The following is a 15,401-nucleotide window of genomic DNA, read 5'->3' as shown; positions in this document are numbered from 1 at the left end:
TGCTTTTTCTGCGTCTAGAGAGATATTATGCTTGGATTCAACTTTGATTTTTCCATATGTATTCTGTTTAGACGATTTGAAGAGTGTCTTCCTTTAAAAAATTCCACTTGATCTGTAAATTCATTTTGGTAGATCTTGTCCCAGTCAGCTAATGCCTTTACCAATATTTTATAATGGGTCACTACCTTTCTTTGGTAGAACTGTAATTATAGCAGTTGAAAAATATTCTCCACTGCCTGGTCTAATACATCCATCACTAGATTGTCTTTAAATTGTTTGTAGAACTTGGGAGGAAACCCATCCTCCCCAGAGATTTGTTAGCTTATAAAGTACCCAAGGCTTTCTCAACTTCTTCTCTCATGAAAGAGGCATCTAAATCAATTTGTTCTCTATCTTTTAATTTTGGAAGTTCAACATTGTCCATCTAATTTTCATCTCCTAATATTTCTGATTTATATAGTTTTGTACAATATTGTCTAAAGGTATTATTTATTTCTTTTTGATTATGTGTGGTGATATCGGCCTCTGTTTTTATTGCATTTATCATTCTAGATGACTCTCTGCCTTTAACTGCCAAGATAATACTTTATGTGCCTGTTCACTAATTCATAATATTTTTGTTAAGTTTTTAATTTTTTTCCATTCTATACATCTGTAATGTGTTATATTTCAATTTTTTTATTCTCTACCAATCTGTATTTTTTTCTGTGACCCTGTTCTCTGATATTCTTTTTCCAATTTTGTTATATCTTTCTCTACACCATCTAGTTCTGTTGCATATTCTCTCAAGATCATTTTGTTTAAAAAAATAATTTGTTCTCTTAAGCTTTAAGTATATCCCATATTAAAATGCTATTATCAATAGAAGAAAGATTTCACAAAATAGTTCTATCTAACTCTTAATAAACTCACAAAAGTCTTTCCTTTTCAACAGTGTGGCATTGAGACACCATCTATATACACTTTCTTGTTTTTCCATTATTGCAATAGTTAATGGTGAATGATGTGATAGAAGTCTCACCAAAATATTCTGTTTTTACCACTCAACTTTTTAACTGGACACACGTTAAAAACAAATCAGTCCTTGTATGTGAATCATGTACCGTTGAGTAGAACGAGTAGTCACTTTCTACAGGGTTAAGCTGCCTCCATATATCAATCAAATTTAAATCTTTCATAAATGATAATGTAGTTTTTGCAGCCTTTGCCCTTATCATTTTTCTGGCTGATTTATCCAGATTTGGATCTAGACAGAAATTGAAGTCTCCTCCAACAGTATATTTTGTCTTCCCTATACTGTATACAGAGCCAGCTCTTCAGCGCTTGACGTCCTGCTTTGCGGAAACTGCCAAAATGTTTGGCCTGGAAGTCAGCCTGAAGAAAACTGAGGTCCTCCATCAGCCAGCTCCCCACCATGACTACCAGCCCCCCCACATCTCCATCGGGCACACAAAACTCAAAACGGTCAACCAGTTTACCTATCTCGGCTGCACCATTTCATCAGATGCAAGGATCGACAATGAGATAGACAACAGACTCGCCAAGGCAAAAGACTACACAAAAGAGTCTGGAAAAACAACCAACTGAAAAACCTCACAAAGATAAGCGTATACAGAGCCGTTGTCATACCCACACTCCTGTTCGGCTCCGAATCATGGGTCCTCTACCGGCACCACCTACGGCTCCTAGAACGCTTCCACCAGCGTTGTCTCCGCTCCATCCTCAACATCCATTGGAGCGCTTACACCCCTAACGTCGAAGTACTCGAGATGGCAGAGGTCGACAGCATCGAGTCCATGCTGCTGAAGATCCAGCTGCGCTGGATGGGTCACGTCTCCAGAATGGAGGACCATCGCCTTCCCAAGATCGTGTTATATGGCGAGCTCTCCACTGGCCACCATGACAGAGGTGCACCAAAGAAAAGGTACAAGGACTGCCTAAAGAAATCTCTTGGTGCCTGCCACATTGACCACCGCCAGTGGGCTGATAACGCCTCAAACCGTGCATCTTGGCGCCTCACAGTTTGGCGGGCAGCAATCTCCTTTGAAGAAGACCGCAGAGCCCACCTCACTGACAAAAGGCAAAGGAGGAAAAACCCAACACCCAACCCCAACCAACCAATTTTCCCTTGCAACCGCTGCAATCGTGTCTGCCTGTCCCGCATCGGACTTGTCAGCCACAAACGAGCCTGCAGCTGACGTGGACTTTTACCCCCTCCATAAATCTTCGTCCGCGAAGCCAAGCCAAAGAGAGATACTGTTTTTAATCTTTCATCATAATTTAGTGCACAGATGTTCATAAACTGTCCATGATTCTGCATGAATTTTACAGTGCGCCATTACAAATCCTCCAGCTTGGTCAATGTCTCTTCTTTTATTTGAGGAATATTTTTATTAATTTGAATCGCTACTCCTCCTGCTTTTGAGCCATGAATATGATATTACGTCCCACCCATCCTCTTTCATTCAGCATGTTCCGATTTGGTAAGATGTGTTTCTTTGTAATGCAGGATTAAAACCATGTACCCAGATGCTTTTTGCTTATATGGAACTGACGACACTGGGTCCACACGCAGGTCACCTTACTATCAGAACTAGCAGATGTAATTAAACTCAGCCATGGGGACTTATCTGAAGATACACTTTGAAATGGAATTCCACTGTGGGGCCCAGGGAAAGCAGTTGTCAAATGCAACACTCTGAAATTGACGAATTGGTCACAACCTGTCTTGCTCGAGAAGTTTTAATAAGTCTTTGTATCTACGAGATAAACCAGGAAATCATAACATCCTGGTTCCATAATAATTAATCTTCTAAATTGTAGAATATAATGTTCAGTTTTGATTTTGACTGACAAATATTAGAAGGAGTAGGCACATGATTAATTGTTTTTGGGGTATATAAGCCTGTGGTCCTGCTGCTGAAGTTTAGACTCTCCGAGGGGTGGGAACACCCCTTGTCAAGAAGGAAGAACAGCCAAAGTCCGAGCAACGTCCCGGTCGGGGGAGGTGGAGAAGCTGCTACCAGCATCCTGAAAATCTGACAACAAGTCGTTGCCTCGCTTCGGCAGTTGGGACCAGTCCAAGCGTTGATAAGTATAGTTGGGAAGGGCTTGCATATTGTAGTGTGAAATCAGCTTTTGAATTAGTAATAAACATTTGTATAAACTGAACTGCTCTCGGTGTGTGTGTCTATTTTCTTTCGGTAGCTCAAACACTGTGACCAATCTAAATGAACAAAATGAGAGGTATAAATTTACCCAAGACATTCTTGTAGAAAGACTATAACTGCCTTTAATTTTTTTAGGTATGCCAAGACCTTCCTCCTTTTCACTGTTCTGTTTATCCCATTAACATTAAGACTAATAAATTTTAATGTTCTATCCATATTGATTTTTCAAATATTGTTTAACAATAAAACTTTTTCAATAATTTAAATAATGCACGGATCTTTCCCCTCTCCCTGCCATGATTGTGACATAAACATGAAACCCCAAAACCCCGCAAAAAAACCCCACAGAATCTCTCAAGGAAGAATTCATAACATAACATAACAATTTACAGCACGGAAACAGGCCATTAGGCCCTTCTAGTCCGCACCGAACCAAACACCCCTCTCTAGACCCACCTCCCTGCACTATGCCCATAACCCTCCATCTTCTTCTCATCCATATACCTGTCCAACCTTTTCTTAAATAATACAATTGATTCCGCCGCCACTATTTCTCCCGGAAGTTCTTTCCACATGTCTACCACTCTCTGAGTAAAGAAGTTCCCCCTCATGTTACCTCTAAACCTCTGCCCCTTAATTCTTAACTCATGTCCTCTTGTTTTAATCTTTCCTCCTCTTAACGGAAATAGTCTATCCACATCCACTCTGTCTATCCCTTTCATAATCTTAAATACTTCTATCAAATCCCATCTCAACCTTCTACGCTCCAAAGAAAAAAGACCTAATCTGTCCAATCTCTCCCTATACTCTAGATGCTTAAACCCAGGTAACATTCTGGTAAACCTTCTCTGCACTCTCTCCACTCTGTTTATATCCTTCCTATAATTAGGCGACCAGAACTGCACACAGAACTCCAAATTAGGCCGCACCAACGTCTTATACAATCTCAACATCACCTCCCAACTCCTATATTCCATGCAATGATTGATAAAGGCCAGCATACTAAAAGCCTTCTTCACCACCCTATTCACGTGAGTTTCTTCCTTCAGGGAACGATGTACCGTTACTCCTAAATCTTTCTGCTCTTCTGTATTCATCAATGCTCTCCCATTTACCACGTATGTCCTATTCTGATTCTTCTTACCAAAATGAAGCACCTCACACTTATCAGCATTAAATTCCATCTGCCATTTTTCAGCCCACTTTTCTAAGCAGTCCAAATCCCTCTGCAATCCTTGAAAACCTTCTTCATTATCCACTATTCCACCTATCTTAGTATCGTCTGCATATTTACTAATCCAATTTACCACCCCATCATCTAGATCATTAATGTATATAACAAACAATAATGGGCCCAATACAGATCCTTGAGGCACACCACTGGTCACCGGCCTCCAACCTGACAGACAATTATCCACTACCACTCTCTGGCCTCTCCCTTTCAGCCAATGTTCAATCCATTTGACTATCTTAAAATTTATACCTAAAGACTGCACCTTCCTAACTAACCTTCCATGTGGTACCTTATCGAAGGCCTTACTGAAGTCCATATAGACAACATCCACTGCGCTACCCTTATCCACATTCCTAGTCACCTCTTCAAAAAATTCAATCAGATTGGTCAAACATGACCTTCCTCCCACAAATCCATGTTGAGTGCTCCTGATCAGACCCTGTCTATCCAGATGTTTATAAGTACTATCTCTAAGAATTTTCTCCATTAATTTACCTACCACAGACATCAAACTTACAGGCCGATAGTTGCCAGGCTTCCCCCTTTTTAAATAACGGAACCACATGCGCAATGCGCCAATCCTCCGGCACTATCCCCATATCTAATGAATTTGGAAAATTACCGCCAGAGCCTCTGCTATTTCCTCCTTCACTTCTCTCAATGTCCTGGGGAAGATCCCGTCTGGTCCCGGAGACTTATCCACCTTTATATTCTTCAAAAGCCCTAAAACTACATCTTTTGTAATCTCTATATTCCCCATATTTACCCAATTTGCTTTTTTTATCTCACATCTCCCAATATCCTTCTCCTTAGTGAATACCGAAGAAAAAAAACTGTTCAATATCTCCCCCATTTCTCTAGGCTCCACACACAGTTTTCCGCTCTGATTCTCTAAGGGACCAATTTTGTCTCTAGCTTACCTTTTACCATTAACATATTTGTAGAACTCTTTTGGATTAGTTTTCACCCTGCTTGCCATAGTTTTCTCGTACCTTCTTTTAGCGTTCCTAATTCCTCTCTTAAGATTCCCCTTACATTCAATGTATCTTTCAAACATCCCCTTAACTCCATGCTTCTTATATCTAATGTATGCCTCCCATTTTCTTCGAACCAAGTTTCCAATATTCCTTGAAAACCATGGCTCTCTCCAACCTTTTGCCCCTCCTTTTAACCTAACAGGAACATAAAGCTTTTGCACTCTCAAAATCTGATCTTTAAAAGACTTCCATCTCTCTACTACATCCTGCCCATAAAACAAATTGTCCCAATCCACACCCTGCAAGTCCTTTCGCATCTCCTCAAATCTAGCTTTTCCCCAATCAAAAACCTCAATCCTTGGCCCTGACTTCTCTCTTTCCATAATGACATTGAAGCTGATGGCATTATGATCACTGGACCCGAAGTGCTCGCCAACACTAACCTCCATCACTTGACCCATCCCATTTGCCAACAGTAGATCTAACACTGCTCCTTCTCTGGTCAGCACCTCTACATATTGTTGTAAAAAACTATCTTGCACACATTTCACCAACTCTAACCCATCCAGTCCTTTCACAGAATGTGTTTCCCAATCTATATGTGGAAAATTAAAATCTCCCATAATTACAACCCTGTGCTTATCACAAATATCTACTATCTCCCTTCAGATTTGCTCCTCTAGGTCTCGGTCCCCTCTGGGTGGTCTATAATACACCCCTACAAGTGTAACCTCTCCTTTCCTACTCCTCAGTTCCACCCAAATAGCCTCTGTGGATGTGCCCTCTAATCTATCCTTCCTAGGCACCGCTGTAATATTTTCCCTGACAAGCAATGCAACCCCACCTCCTCTTGCCCCTCAAACAACGAAACCCAGGGATATTCAGTTGCCAATCACATCCCTCCTGCAACCATGTCTCACTAATCGCTACCACATCATACTTCCAAGTATCAATCCACACCTTCAGCTCATCCACCTTTTTTACAATACTGGCATTAAAATATATGAATTTCAGAGATTTCCCAATTTTTAATCCCTGTTTTCCCTCATCTTTAATAACAACATTATTTACTTTTCCTGCCAATTGCCCTTCATCTTCTTCCAGAGCATTTCCTTTCTTATCACTTCCCCATCCATATTCAAATACTTATTACAAACTTTCTTTGTTTGCATTCTAACCTTCTCCTTACTGCTCTGTACTATTTTGTTCCCTCCCCCCAACCCCTCCCTTTTGTGGAATCTTTTATCAATATTTAACCCTATAACTTATTAAGAAATATATATTTTCTAACTGAAGATGTACATCCATTACATGTGCCAGAGACCTCCCTGTCATGGCTTGTCGCTGGTAGGTCGTCCCCTCCAACAGTATCCAAAAGGGCACACTTGTGACTGAGGGGGACTGGCACAGGGGTGCCCTGCACTGACTTCCTGTTGCCTTCCCTCTCCTGTCACACATCTGCCTTCCTTCTGCCTCATTAGTGTGATTGAATCCCTGTTCATCCAACTCCAGTTCCAATTCCTTAACTCAGCTTGTCAAGAGCTGCAGTTGGATGCACTTCTCACAGATGAAATTTGTTGGTCGTACAAAAAAATCTGTACCAAAAAAAGATACTCATATAAATGAGAAAATTGTAAACAAAGGAAGAAATGAAAACTAACGGACTGTGCAAATACAGAAAAAAAATCAGTCATAATAATGTACAGAGTAAAAGTCCTTCAATGAGTTTGTGGTTGAGGGTCTGAGGGTGGAGGGGGAGCAGCTGGTCCTGAACCTGGGGGTGCGAGGCTGGTGGCACCGACACCTCTTTCCTGATGGCAGCAGCGAGAACTGAGCGGGTGCTGGGTGGCATGGATCTTCGATAATTGCTGCCGCCCTCCAATGGCAGCGTTCCCTGTAGATGTTCTCGATGATGGGGAGAGCTTTGCCTGTGATGTCCTAGTATGTGTCCATTACATTTTGCAGGACTTTCAGCTCAGAGGTATTGATGTTCCCATACCAGGCTGCGATACAGACAGCACATTTTCCATTCCACACCTATATAAGTTTGCCAGGGTTTCCGATGTCCCTATCAAACCCTTTTCTACTGTGGCATCGAAGGACATTTGTAGATGGTGTTATTGTCATACCAAGCCACAGTCAGAGGTGCAACATGAGAAGAGTAGGCTAAGAACACAGGTCAGTGGTGTCCAGTCCTGATGGAAATTTTATTTTAACCAACCCTCATTGATTGTGGTCTGGGGGTGAGGAAATCCATGATCCAATTCCGTAGGGGGGTATTGGGGCCCAGGTTATGGGGTTTGCTGATCAGGTTTAGCAGATGATGGTGGTGGTGAAGGTAGTGTAGTGTAGTGCAGAAGAATGAGGGTTATATTGCAATGCTTTTGATTTATATCCCAATACTAAAGCTGGTGCTTTTTAAATTTAGAGACAGACAAAATGGCTGAAAACAGACAGCTGCAAATATGATCTTGCAACACAATATGAAAAATAACACCCAATGTACTTTACATGGACAGCCAAGAGGATGGCTTACGTAAACACAATTAGACGGTGAGATAAAGCTGGCATAAACAGAATTCATTTTGCATTTTTTGAAGCAATGACATGTACGTTCTGTTCTGCTTGTGAAAGGTAAACACCAAAAACCCAGGCATCGGGGCAGGGAAACTATTTTTCCATATAGAATGATGCATTTTGCCCCTGACTCGTTTGAAATTGTATAAATTCAGAAGCATACCTCTGTATTTTTGAGACTTTAGAAAGACGACTCCTGACTGGTCATCCTCACTTCCCGTATGTGAATTGATCATTTATAATAGTCTGCCTACTTTGAAAAGGTTTTTTGCAGTCGGATTTCATTTCAGAGCCACCGACCGACTTCCACAGTAATCGATGAGAAGTATCGTGATGTACGAGTCTTTGCTTTCCACGTGTTCCAAGGCTTTGTATGGAGCCAGTGAGCTGGCATCTGCCGTAGACGTGCAAATTGGAACAAATCCATGTCGCTGCTCAGAGAGCTTCAACACCAGCCTCTCAAAACACTTCATCTCTATGGATGTGAGAGCCACTGCTTGATAGTCGTTGTTGCTGGTTGCCACAGGATAGACAGGATGCAGAGTTCAGTTGAGCAGTGACAAGTGGAGTTCAATCCAGGCAAGTGTGAAGTGATGCATTTGAAGGTGAAATATGTGGCTCATGACAATGTGTAGGAAGAGACAGATCTTGGAGTTCAAGTCCATCGAATCCTCAAGGTTGCCTTACAAATTAGAACCATAGAACATGACAGCACAGGAAACAAGCCCCTCTACTCTGCACTGAAGTTGATAGGGTAATTTGGAAGGTATATGGTGTCCTGACCTTTATGTATTGGGGAGAGTTCGAGCCATGAGGTAATGCTGCAGCTCTACAAAACTCTACATTTGGAGTATTGGAAGTTCTGGTTGCATAACACAGTAAGAGTTGAGAAGTTCAAGAGAGGATTCACCAGGATGTTGCCTGGACTGAAGAACATGTCATATGAAGCAAGGCTGACAGAAATGGAGCTCTTCCTCTCAGAATAGCAAGCACGAGAGGAGACTTAATTGAGGAATACACGTTTTTGAGGGGCCTACAAAGGGTGAACAGTCAGCAGGAATAGAAAATACTGGAGATCTATTCAAGGTGAGTGGAGAAAGCCCAGGGGAGATGGCAGAGGGATTTTTTGTTGTTGTAGTGAGAGGTGCTAGTGGAGACTGGTAGAACTGGGATATTCAAAACTCTTTGATAAGCAGATAGAGGGTGTAACAAAAAGAGGATGTGGATGTGAGGTAGTGATTAGGTTGTGGTCTTGTCACATTATGGGCCAAAGAACCTGTCCTATGCTGTAACATTCTACTCTTTTCCCCAAGGTAAAGGGGTGATGCATTAGAGGAGGAGAAAGATTTAAGTTGAGAGGGAGAATCTTTAAGGGTGATGTCCAAAAATGTATTTTTAAACAGCAGTGGGAACCTGGGACAGGCTGCCAGGAGCAGTGGAGGTCCCACTGAAGAGGCTTCTATAGGGCCACATGAACATGAAGAGGATGGCGAGTTATCGATCAGGTGCAAGCAGCATATTTTGAGTTTGATTTGGATGTCATAATAGACACAATGAGTTTGTTTCTATGCTCAACATTTGAAAATGCAAGCTCTGGCATTTCAGTCAGAAGACCATATAACAATTATAGCACAGAAACAGGCCAACTTAGTTCGCCCTTCTAGTCCATGCCGAACAATGGACAAAACTTGTTTTTAAATGTTGGGAGGCTGAAAAATAGTTCCAAATTACATGAATCACAAAAAGACAATACGCAGTCACATCAAATAATAATAAACATTATTTTAATCTTTGTTGCAAGAGAACATATATAAAATTCGGGTTTACCATTGTTACAGAGACATTTTCTCAATTATTTAAGGCTCTAGTGAGATTGCATCCAGAACTTTGTGAATCGATCGAGTAACTAGTAATTATTGACTTCCCTCAGATGGAAGCAAAGGTACACCAGACTGCTGGCTGGGGTGGTCAGTTTGTTGTACGAGGACAGACGGTGGTCTCAGCCCACACTTTCAAGTACAATGACGAGGTGAGATCATTGAACATACAGTTCGTATGGAGCTAGACTCAGTAGCTGCAGTTTATAAAACCGAGGACAGAGATAAAGTAAATGCTCGCTGTCTTTTTGTCCAGTGTAGACAAGCCAAACACTGGAAGGCATCTGTTTAAGCTGAGGGTGATCTGTTTCTGGAACAATCTGCCAATGGAAACCATAAGGAGAACCATAACAGAATTCAAAAGACATTTGTACCACCAATTGCAGGCTAATGAAACCAGCTCAGAATGCCAACTTAGTCAGTATGGATGTTGGGCCATAGAGCCTGTCCAGTGCTGTTTGACTGTAGGCTTTTCCTCCCTTTGCACAGTCAGAACCAAGCATCTCAAAAGAGGGTTCAGCCATTCTAGACAAAAACAAGGTTTCTTTACAGGGCAATGGAAAGATCTTTCAACCTTCGGCACAAGCGCATCAGACCTCCACTGCTGCGAGATTCTGCAACATGACCAAATTAGTGGTCTCTGTCAGCCATCCTCAATCTTTCTGCAGCTGTGCCCCCCCCCCACCCCCACCACCTTGGACTTGGCTCAAAGTTCACGGACCCCCTTCCCTGTGAAGCCGTCAGGTTTTGGCTTCTTCCATACTTCTCTCCGACTATATAAAATCATAAAAAAATATTTATGTTACACAAGATGTAGCTTCAGGTTGTTTTTTGTTTGGGGGGGGGGTGTTGGAGGACCCCTGTCGAGAATAGCTGGCCTGTTATTCTGTCTTATACAAGTCTATGGAAATGATGTGACGGTCTAACATTTATTATGTAATTGAGGATAACATTTCTCATGGAATTTTTCCTTCATATTAGTTGCGTCAACTGCTGTGCAGTTGCAAAAACTTCACACTTGGTTAACTTTAAAGAGACACAGATGACTTTCTGCAATTTTAAGACCACCCATCACAAAAAGATACTCCCCTCAGAATTTACAAATAAAATCAATCATGTCTTGTTTCAATACGAGGTCCAGAATCTCAAACATCAGCTGAAAATTCCTCCCAATAAATTATTTTTATCTCCTAACTTTAAAAAAGGTTTATAAAACAGCTCATTGTGAAGAATGGCACACCTTGCTTCCACATCCACACAGACAAAAAGATAACTTCTGCCACAAGATGTCAGGCAACAAAAGGCACATACTGCTGTTCAGCATCTCAGACGAAATCACCCCTTGTCAGTCCCCAAACATTGTGCAAGACAAGCTGCCTGCATTGGATACTCATTTCAGAGCAAGATCAGGGTGCTGGATACACTGTGAGAAGCTAGAATAGGACCCTGATATTGCAATATCAGAGAAAGAGCGTGCATATATGTGACTGCCTATGTTGGAGGGGGGCCCTGATATCGGAGCATCAGGGAGAAAGAGCGTGCACATATGTGACTGCCTATGTTGGAGGGGGGCCCTGATATCGCAGCATCAGGGAGAAAGAGCGTGCCAAATTATTGACCACACTGCAGCTGCCCTGTTCTTCTGTAAGAGGCAGTAAGAAGGCGAGCAGCAACAGGAGGAGCAGGATCAATTGGAGAGGGAGAGCTGCCCAGCAGACACGAGAGAGGTAATGGCAGATTCCTCGTGAGGTGCACTGGTAAATAAAGCAGAGAACAAAATCAGTTACAAAGCAGAACATTCAATTGCAAATTCAAAACACACATTGTGTTTCGCAGCCATCTATGAGGCTTTAAGGAGTAGTATTTTATGTTTTGTTTTAGTTTTCAGTTGAATATGGGGGAAAAAACCCATTGACCTCACCAGGACAGATTAATAAATAATTTAAACTGACACAAGCCCAAAGATGAGGCAACTGCCAATAATGCCATAGTTCCACATTCCCCTTGCTGATTTCTCCCAGCAACTTTACAAAGGCTTTCTGTGGCACCAAGGGCAGTCATATTGGAGGCAATGACAAACAAAATTTAGCTGCATGGTATTGGATGGTGTCCACAAAAGAAGATACAAAATATAATAAATTAAAAATCATGGAGAGGGAGGCAGCCACTTTCAAACCAATCCAAACGCACAAGGTTCAAAAAGAACCCTTCAACTCTACAGCACAGACACAAGCCCACTGGCCACATCATCCTCGCAGAATATTTCCGCCATGTCCCCCTGATTTATATATCGCCATATAAGTTTACAGCGCGGAAACAGGCCATTGTCAGCCCTTCGAGTCTGCGCCGGTTCACTTGAACAACTCTACTAGCTCCCCTCCTCCCGCTCTCTGCCCATAACCCTCCAACCCCCTCACGTCCATGTACTCATCCAAACTTCTCTTAAATGACAGAAGGAACCCTGCTGTCACTCTCTCTTCTGAAAGATTATTCCATTCTGCCACCACTCTCTGAGTGAAAAGCCACCTCTAACATTACTCCTAAAGTTTTGCCCCCTTACCCTTAAATCATGCCCTCTCGTTCCAAGCTCCCCTGCCCTTGGGGAGAGTCTATTTATGTCTAGTCTATCTATTCCCTTCATAATTTTAAATACCTCTATCAAATCCCCTCTCAGTCATCTATGTTCCAATGAATAAAGTCCCAGTCTCCTTAATCTCTCCCTGTAATCCAGATGCTGTAAGCCAGGCAACATCTTGGTAAATCTTCTCTGCACCCTCTCCACCTTAATTCTACAATTTGGAGACCAGAACTGACCACAGTACTCCAAACCTGGCCTCACCAATGCCTTAAACAGCCACAGCATCACTTCCCAGCTCCTATATTCTATACTGTGGTGGTGTGAGCAGTGAAAAAAACACAGCCACCATGTTGAGGGTCGTTGACGACTTTTTATTTGAATTTGGTGCGTGCCCCTTTAAGGGCAGCGCTAGCTCAGTCACTCTGTGTGTGATGACATCATAGAAACTGCCTGGGTCACGCGTCACGCGGGAGATTTGACTGGGTAAGAAACCCTTGACGGTGCCATCTTCCCAGGGCTGCCCCGCCACGTGGCATTACAAGCAGGGCCAGTTTGCCCTGAGCGAGTACGCCGCCACACAAACACCCAGAACTGGCTACGTGTCCCACCGCTTGGGCGGGTGGCCCCATTGCTTAGGTTTGGCTGTCGGCACCGGCTGAGACAAGTCCAGATGGGCCACCTTCAGGCGGTCCACCATAAAAAGTTCCTCCCTCCCCCCAGTGTCTAGGGTAAAGGTTCCGCCTTCACAGTGCAAGACTGTACGGCCTCTCCTACGATTACTGCAGCGGTGCACCCTGCAGACCCCTTCGCACGAAAACAAACTGAGCTGAATCGAGTTCTTTGGGGAGGTGGATTGGCCGGGTGCCATGGCGTGCTGGGGGTGGGGTAGCCAGGGAGCCCAGACTCCTACGGAGGTACGCCAGCAGGTTTGCGTCGGTGGCCACGGTGTCAGGGTCTGAGCTGAAAAACTCACCTAGTAGGGAAAGTGGTGCACCGTACACTATCTCCGCCGCCGAGACTTGTAGGTCTTCCTTGGGTGCCATCCTAATCCCAGGAGGACCCAGGGTAGTTCGTCCACCCAATCTGGTCCGGAAAGCCTGGCCATGAGCAATGCCTTGGATGCCTGTGGAACCTCTCTACCAACCTGTTGGGCTGCGGGTGGTATGCCGTGGTGTGATGGAGCTTCACCCCCAGGAGTTTCGCCATCTGGGTCCACAGGGCAGACGTGAACTGTGCGCCTCTGTCGCTAGTTATGTGCGGCGGGACTCCAAATTGGGTGATCCAGGACTAGAGTCCTGGCGCAAGTCTCCACAGAGGCTTCCTTGATCAGGATGGCCTCAGGCACAGTCGACCACCATGAGGAGGCAACGAGCCTCCCTTAACACCGCCAGGGGTCCAACGATATTGACATGGATGTGTTGGAACATGCGAGACGCCGAGTCGAAGTTCTGTATGGGAGTCAGCGTGTATCTATGGACCTTTGAGGTCTGACACCTGGTGCAGTTCCTGGCAAGCTCCGCCACCTCCTTCTTAAGCCCATGCCACGTGAACCGCTCTGCGACCATCTGCACTGTCATTTTCACTGCTGGGTGAGCGAGGTCATGGACTAAGCTGAAAACCCTTGCTCTCCATTGCAGCAGGACTACCGGTCGTGGCGTGCTGTTGAGACATCGCAGAGCAGTGTGTCCGGGCTGTTGGGAAACTGGACGTCTTGGAGTTCGAGGCCCGAGATGGCAGTCCGCAAGGCCTGTGTCTCCGCATCGTTCCTCTGGGCCTGGACCATTTGGGGGTAATCTAGGCTGGGGGTAATCAGAATAGGTGAGAGTGTTGATGGCGGGGCACGAAAGTGTATCGCCACCACATTGTCTTTGCCGGCCCTGTGTCGGGTGTCTGTTGTGAATTCCGACACGTACGAGAAGTGATGCTGTTGTCTGGCGGACCACGGATCCTTGGCCATCGCCAGTGTCTGAGTGAGGGGCTTGTGATCCGTGAAGACTGTGAACAGCCAGCCCTTGAGGAAGTAGCGAAAATGGCGGATGGCCAAGTACAGTGCCAGGAGCTCCCAGTCGAAGGCGCTACATGTGAGTTCTGGCAGGAGCAGCTGCTTGCTGAAAAAGGACAGCAGGTGCCAATGTTCCAGGACACCCCCCCCCCCCCCCCACATCCACGGAGAGCGCTGTGTGCACCTCCAGCTGTGGGTGTACTCATAGTGTCACGTTGGCTAGGGGCTCCTTTGTCGTGACGAAAGCCCTGTCCGCCTCTTCCGGCCAGGATTTTCTTTGGTGGACATCAGCGCGAAAAATGGGCGGATGGTGTGAGCAGCGCCGAGGATGAAACAATGGTAAAAGTTCACCATCCCCACGAACTCCTGGAGGCCTTTCAGGGATGTGGGTTTGGAGAAACGTTGAACAGGTGGTGTGACACAGCCGCTGAAATGGTATGCCCCAAGAACTGGAGGGTCTCCTTGCCGAACTGGCATTTGGCTGCATTGACCGTGAGGCCGAAATCCGCCAGCTGAGCAAAGAGGGTGGGGAGGTGGGCTTTGTGCATGTCGCGGACGCGACTGGCAATGAGTATATCATCCAGGTAAATGAACACAAGTCCAAATCCTTCCCAACCACGTCCAAGAAGCGCTGGAACATTTGGGCTGTTTTCTTTAGGCCAAAGGGCATACGCAGGAACTCGGAGGCCAAATGGGGTGATAATGGCCGTCCTACCCACGTCGTCTGGATGCACTGGGATTTGATGGTATCCCTGCACGAGATCCACCTTGGAGAAGGCCCGTGCATCGTGGAGGTTGGTGGAGAAGTCCTGTTTGTGGGGCACCGGGTACCTGTCGGGGACGTTGCATCGTTCAACCAACGGTAGTCCCCGCACAGACTCCAGCCCTCAGACAATTTTGGGACCATATGGAGCGCGATACCCAGGAGCTGTTCGAGCACCGGACGATTCAAAGTTCTTGGAGTCTGGAGAACTCCTCCTTTGCTT

At 44.6% G+C, this 15,401-nt stretch overlaps 1 protein-coding gene across 6 annotated transcripts in view; it reads right to left on the bottom strand.

Annotated features, from left to right (window-relative positions):
* Window positions 1-15,401, bottom strand: part of syne3 (spectrin repeat containing, nuclear envelope family member 3) — a 161,128-nt gene that overhangs the window by 70,234 nt on the left and 75,493 nt on the right. For 3 of the 6 annotated variants that reach the window (XM_069912212.1, XM_069912217.1, XM_069912213.1), the window contains one exon: window positions 10,513-11,589. The exons of 1 other annotated variant lie outside the window; for it this stretch is intronic. In XM_069912212.1, coding sequence (XP_069768313.1) covers window positions 11,392-11,589 — 198 coding nt within the window. In that variant the 3' untranslated portion in view covers window positions 10,513-11,391. Of the gene's footprint in view, window positions 1-10,512; window positions 11,590-15,401 lie in introns of those variants that run through there. 2 more of the 6 variants (XM_069912214.1, XM_069912218.1) reach the window with 1 other exon arrangement.

Source organism: Narcine bancroftii (assembly GCF_036971445.1).
Source record: "Narcine bancroftii isolate sNarBan1 chromosome 2 unlocalized genomic scaffold, sNarBan1.hap1 SUPER_2_unloc_2, whole genome shotgun sequence".
Classification (NCBI taxonomy): domain Eukaryota; kingdom Metazoa; phylum Chordata; class Chondrichthyes; order Torpediniformes; family Narcinidae; genus Narcine; species Narcine bancroftii.
This window is presented reverse-complemented; position numbering and strand designations above follow the sequence as displayed.